Below are 6,428 nucleotides of genomic sequence, written 5' to 3' on the forward strand. Positions count from 1 at the left end.
CTGACTTGGAAGAATTTTTCGAAAATTTTGGAATAAGTTTGAGAAATTTTTTGGAAGGTTTGTTATCTTTTATCTTATCAATTTCTCCCTTTTTGATTATTTTATTTAAAATTAACAAAACCATGTAGAGATGCAAGTATAGGCCGGTTTCAAAAATAGCTTTATATATATAGAGAGAGATAACCGAAAATATTATATAGATACTGAAATAAACATAGTTTAAGAAAAGTGAGCCCCTATTTTGAGTCAGAGAAATTGAAGCCGTCCATCATATCCTTGGTCCGTTTTCTCTTAACTGGTTGATCCGGTCTTGAAGATGAACCTCCAGCTTGCGGTTGACTGGCCGTAGCGGAGACTCGCTGTCTTGTAGAGCGCTCTGCCAGATGCTCTTCATCTTCATCCTCGGATTGCGGTGGACTTGGCGGAGTATCGACATTTGTTTTGGTGATCCTCTCCAACATTTTTCTTGCCGAAACTTTCCTCTTTCGTTTCACCGGAGCCGAAGAGGAGGAAGCTGCCTTTTTCTTCTTATGAGCGGTTGCAAATTCATCAAGTCTTTGTCTTTCAGTATTCAACCGCTCTGCATCCTCCGCAGCTTGAGCGACTATGGACTTTTCCAGTCCCGGATACTTAGCCACTGTGAGTCGTTCGCGCTCGGCTATTTCCTCTTCAGATAGTCGCGGTGGCTCCTTTTCTCTCCGCGTTTTTTCATCTAGCGCATCTTGTACTTCCTTAGCCGCTCGGTCGTTTGCCTCCTCAACCGCTATATCCGCATTCAACTTGGCCTTTATCAATTCATCTACTTGTGCGGTGAGCACCTTGAGGTTGGCTTCGAGCTTGTCGTTGCGGTCTTCAAGGCTCGCATTCTTGTTTTCCAGATCGGTGACCCTCCATCCTAGGTCCTCATCTACTTCTGTGAATCCTTGATCGATTTCCCTTTCAAGCCGATCCAAGTCATCTGCTATTCCGGAGGTCTTATCTTCCAAGGCCTTGATTTGTTGAAAATGTTCGTTGCGCATAATAGTGTCGTCCCGGTAGTCGGCTTCGATTTTTGAGATCCAATCATCTGCCTTTACGAGATCATCCCTCTTCTTGTCGGCGAACCGGAGTGCCAGGCACACGGTTTTCTTGATTTTCTCCTCTAATGGGTGAACCGTTGAGTCTGCAAACTCTTGAATAATGGACTTAACCCTTTCTTCTGTAATGCCCGGTTCGGAAACTCCAGGTTGCTCGGTGAAAGGAGCTTCTATCCTTTCGTCGGTTTCATTTATGGCCGGATCCGCTAGAGGAGGTGTTGCGCCATGATTCTGATCGTCATCGGTCTCAAGAGATGGAGAGTGCGGTTTTTCTCGCTGTCTGAACACCGCTTCAAGCCGATCAATTTCTTCTGCGAATTCTCCTTTCGCTATCTCAAGTTTTTCTAACACCAAGAGCTGTAAGTTAGCCTCCGGTGTTCCCTCAACGTACCTTTCCTTAAGCTTCCGGATACGTCCGGTTAGCTTTTGTAGCCGAGCACGCGGTCTCACGATTGCGAATCGGTCCATGGCTTGGCTAGGAGATTCGGCGTTTGTGAGGCTCATGACTGTTTCCTCTATCTCCTTCAGCCTTCTGAAGCATTGTTCGACGGTTAGGCCCGGTAATATGTGTTTGAAAAGTTTGTCGTATCGGTACTCGTGCATTCCCGGTATAATGCGCCAACCGCTTGAACTCGCAGTTCAATGTCCTCCAGGATCCGGCGCGCTATAATGTCGGCCTTCATCTGGTCGTTATCAGGGGAAGCCTCCTCCTCCTCACTGCTGTCTGCACCGGCCTCGGCATTCTCAAGACTTCCTGCCGCACCGGTGTTGTTAGGACTTGTACCCGAATGTTCTTCTTCATTCGGTCCTTCTCTATCGGAAGGATGCTCATCGGTTTTCTGTGACTTAGTTCGGTCAGACGTGGAAGCCGATTCTTCCTCATGCTGCGGTGGTGGGGGCGGTTCCGAGAATACTATCTGTTCCTTTCCCTTCTTGCTTCCGGACTTTTCTTTTGCCAGTGCCTGTTTCTTGGCGGTAGATTTCTTCTTTTGGCCACATGTGGAACTGGGGGCCGGCTGCTTCCTTTCCAAGAAATGTTTGGATCGTATTCTCCTTCTTGTTGGGAGAAGAACATCAGGGCCGGTGTTGATTTTGAGGTGGGACATTATTTTACCAAGGGGAATTGCGTATCCCCATGACCGGGCTGAATCCGGTTTCACCATTTCTTTCAGGTTGTGGTAAATTTCCTTCGCCCAGTTGACTCTTGTTCCTTCCAACAAACCGACAAGCATCTCGATCTTGGCTTTGGTGAGGTTGTCGTTGTTTCCACCTCTCGCTTGAACCGACTTTGTGAAGATATCACATAGAGGTATGTATTCCGGTCGTAGAATTGCTTTCTTACCGGATATTTTCACCGGTTCCGTTTCTACAAAGAGTATCTGGCAGGCCGCCTCGAATGTTTTTGGATCTAGATTCAACAAAGCATTTCGGATATCTGTTGGGAGACGTAGGATCTCCGCAACCGATTTTTCGGTTAGCTCGAATTCAGTACCGCCAACAGTTGCGGTTATCTTGTCACCTGTTAGAGTTGTGGTTTTGAAGAATTCTTCGACCGCTTCTCTGTATAGAACAAAGGGACCGCCCAGAAAATACTCAACTCCAACTTCGGTTATCCGTTTAATGACTTCTTTTGCCTCAGGCGAGCCCTTTTGTCGGATCTCCTCGAAATCCACCTAAACGATGTGTTTGAACAAAGCCGAGTCACGTCCCATCTTAGATGATTGAGAGGTCTTGAGAAAACTAGAGAATAACCGCTGAGAGAATTTGAGAGTTTAGAGAGAGAAAACTGTTTCGCGTAAGAATGAAATGAAGTGGCCAAGAGCCCCTTTTATAGGTGCGGTTCGGAAACCCAACCGTCCCATCAAAATTTGGCGGGAGTTTTCCCTCCAAGCCAAAGAGGCGGCAATCTGTGGGCGGGAAGCCAAAAGGCGGTAATCCAAACGGCGGGAATCAGAAGGCGGTAATCAAAGAGGCGCGAATCAATGGGCGGGAAGCCAGAAGACGGCAAACTATGGGCGCCAAATCAATGAGCGGTAATTTTGAACGGAAGCTCTTTGGGCGGGAAACTTCCCTCCAAAGTTTTTCGATTTGGATTTTGATGACGCAATCCCTCTTTTGATGAAGTGAGGTGTAAACCGCGATGCTGCGGTGTTCTATTGATATAACCAGTTATTTTGATGAGTGTTCTGAGTTGTTTACAACTCTTGATTAGGCGGTTCTTCTGGGGACCGGATAAGAGCGCGGTTACTTTGCAATATTAACCGGTTACTTAGATAGATGTTCTGATTATTATGTTGACCCGGTTATTTAGACTGAAATAGAATTATATTGAAGAGGCGTTACAGGATAGAAACCGAAAGATGGATCAGTGTGAAAATAGACATACATAAGATGGAAAGATATAACTTAAGTAATAACTACCCTAGAAAACCTTTCTTCCACCCCATCCATGTCAAGAATGTTCGAAGGAGATGCCGGTGTTCCCGGTCCAAATTCTGGGCGGTATTTGAGAATAAGCCGGCTGATATGAGGAGCATAACCGAGACCTTTCTTGGTTAGCACCATGTTTTTCAGGTTCTAAAAAATGACTGTTGACCAATTGATGGTCGTATTACTAACAATATGGGTCATTATGTCGTATGTTTTCTTGGAGTAGCGCTGGTTCGGGGATTGACAGATGATAGAGCGAGTCACAATCTCAAGATGGAGTTGGATGTGATGAGCAAGGCGGGTTTTTCACACATAGTTTTCCACCGGAACATCGGTTCCAAAGAAGAACAGTGCGTGGTCTGCCGCCGTACTTCCCACCTGGGTTGGGAAGTCAGAAAACCTTTCTATGGGCAAGTTGAATATGTGGGCAAATTCGGCTTCATCAAGCCAGAAAGTGTGGTCTCTCACCGTGGAGACGATATAATTACCTCTGATGCAAGCACTTCGGAAGAAGGTCTTAACATCCTCAATCAGTATGGGACCGGATTCTTCGAGAAAGGTTTGAAGACCGGTGTCAATGAGAGATTCAAACATGATCTCCCTTGTTTCTCCGTCCCAATGTTCCATACATGATTCGAAGTCGATGCTCAAGAAATTTCTTAAGGTTCGGCTTGGCATGATTCTAACTTTTGCTAAGAGAGAGGGAGAGTTCAAGAGATTATAGAGTTTTGTGTTTAGTATGTGTTGAGTTTATTAGAGGATAGCCCTTTATATATGGTCGGTTTTGGAGGGAAAATATTAGCATTGAATGTCAGTTTTGTTTTATTAAGGAAGAGAATATTTGTGTTTCCAAAACGCATTGGGAAGGAGTTACTTTTAATTAATTGCGGAGCTCGAGGTGGGATTTGGTTGAAAAGTAACCAAGTTAGTTGGATATTGATTATTCATGTAGTTGGGGGTTACCTCATTAATTAAATGTTACTTTCCATTAATGACCCGTGCAACAACACATTGAAAAGTAACCAATACAAACCGAAGATAACTGAGTCTAAAACCGAAGAAAACATAGATAAAACCGAAATGATCATAAAGGTGTCGAACAAAGATACACCCGGTGCGTGCAGGAAAATGACTGGGTGTAGGAAGGAGTGACCTAATAACCGCTGGAGGTGACCGCACCATTAGGGTTGTAGCGGCGGTTCCTCCTCCTCCAATCCTTCTCAAACCGCTCATAGAAGGAGTCGGTTACTTCCTTGGTTAGCACTTGAGCTTGATTCAGACCTTCGCCCGGACAGGTCGGTACGCTAAGCTCAAGAAGCAGACAGCTCAGTTAGGGAACGAGGCCGACTGTTTGAACGCCAATCATCCAGATTAGGACGTCGAACAGTACCCTTGACCAATTAACCGGTGTCCCGGTGGTGATGACAACCATCATGTTGAAGGATGTGGTATAATAGGTATTCGTCAAATCTCTTCCTAAGATGCTTCGACCTATCACGTCATTGAGGAGCTGATATTCAGTCCTCAATAGTGACTTTGTGCCATGGTCATCGACAGGTTGGTTAGACAGGGCAAAGGTTAGAGAGATCTCGGCCTTTAAGTCGGCCGGAACGTTGAGATCTGTTAATCCTTGCTTTGGCAGCCCAAAGCACCTCCCAAAGTCATTCTCCGTGAAGTCGAATACCACACCGCCCACCTTCGATTGGATATGGCTGTCAAAATGCGGTGTGCCTCTGAAAACCCTTGCGTTGTACAAGAATTCTAGAAAAGATTCTGGATAGATGACATACTTCTCATCCAGGAAGTATTGAAGACCTGTGTCTTCAAGTGATTTGATCATTTTGAACACATCATAGTGTTCAGTGCTCTTCGCAGATTTGAAGTCTACTTGGAAGATGTTTGAAAACTGAGACATTTTTGTCTTAGTGAGAGAATGAGTTATGAATTGTGATTGTTTTGATTAAGGTTTGTTCATCTTATATACTAGTGGAGAGAGAACCCTATTATCCAAGTATCACAGGTGATAATGTCTATTATCCAACGGGGAAAATGTTTTGCATTAAATAAGCATGTCTACAGCCTAGGATGTTGGTCATAGACCTGGACCATGAAATATATCAAATCTTCACGTCTTTTTAGGTGTGACCATTTTACTTTGAAAAGGAAATGTTTCAGGACAGAAAAATTTAAACATAGATAATTATTCCACTTTTGTTTGAAGTTCAAATAATCTAAGATAGCCTATTTCCGAACCGGTCATTTATCAGTTGTTCATCCCGATTCAGTTATTTGGTGCAAGCACTAAATAACTGGTCGGTTTACTCGGACTGATAAACCAGACGGTTCTTCCATAGATACCTTGAAGATTTGAAATCCAACAGTTTTAGGAAGAACTATCGGTTTTGTCTGTCCGAACCGGTTTCCTTTAAACATCCTTAGGAAGGATCTGACTAATATCGGTTAAACCGAGAGTAAGTCTAAATTGAGAGAACTTAGCTTCCTGTAGAGGCTTGGTAAAGATATCGGCTACTTGTTGATCTGTCGGTACGTATTCCAACCGGATATACTTCAGCATGACATGTTCCCGAATGAAATGGTGTCTTATGTCGATGTGCTTGGTTCTGGAGTGTAGAACCGGATTGTAGGTGATTGCTATGGCGCTTGTGTTGTCACAGAAGATCGGAGACTCTTCGGATATGACACCGAAGTCCGTCAGTTGTTGTTGGATCGAAAGGAGTTGTGAACAACAGCTTCCGGCCGCCAGGTATTTAACTTCTGCGGTGGATGTGGCCATTGATGTTTGTTTCTTGCTATGTCATGAAACAAGCCGGTCACCTAGGAATTGGCATGTTCCGCTGGTGCTTTTTCTATCGATCTTGCAACCTGCGTAGTCTGCATCTGAATAACTTGTTAGGTTAAAGG

The 6,428-nt window shown here is 44.5% G+C and overlaps 1 protein-coding gene across 1 annotated transcript; it reads right to left on the bottom strand.

Annotated features, from left to right (window-relative positions):
• Window positions 1–236: 236 nt before the first annotated feature.
• Window positions 237–1,580, bottom strand: LOC124933661 (uncharacterized abhydrolase domain-containing protein DDB_G0269086-like). The gene has a single exon (XM_047474098.1). The coding sequence runs from the start codon at window positions 1,578–1,580 to the stop codon at window positions 237–239; it is 1,344 nt and encodes a 447-aa protein (XP_047330054.1).
• Window positions 1,581–6,428: the final 4,848 nt, after the last annotated feature.

Source organism: Impatiens glandulifera, chromosome 1 (genome assembly GCF_907164915.1).
Source record: "Impatiens glandulifera chromosome 1, dImpGla2.1, whole genome shotgun sequence".
Lineage (NCBI taxonomy): Eukaryota > Viridiplantae > Streptophyta > Magnoliopsida > Ericales > Balsaminaceae > Impatiens > Impatiens glandulifera.

Coding starts and splice junctions, on each gene's coding strand:
- LOC124933661 (XM_047474098.1), bottom strand. CDS start 1,580: ATGAGCCTCACAAACGCCGAATCTCCTAGCCAAGCCATGGACCGATTC.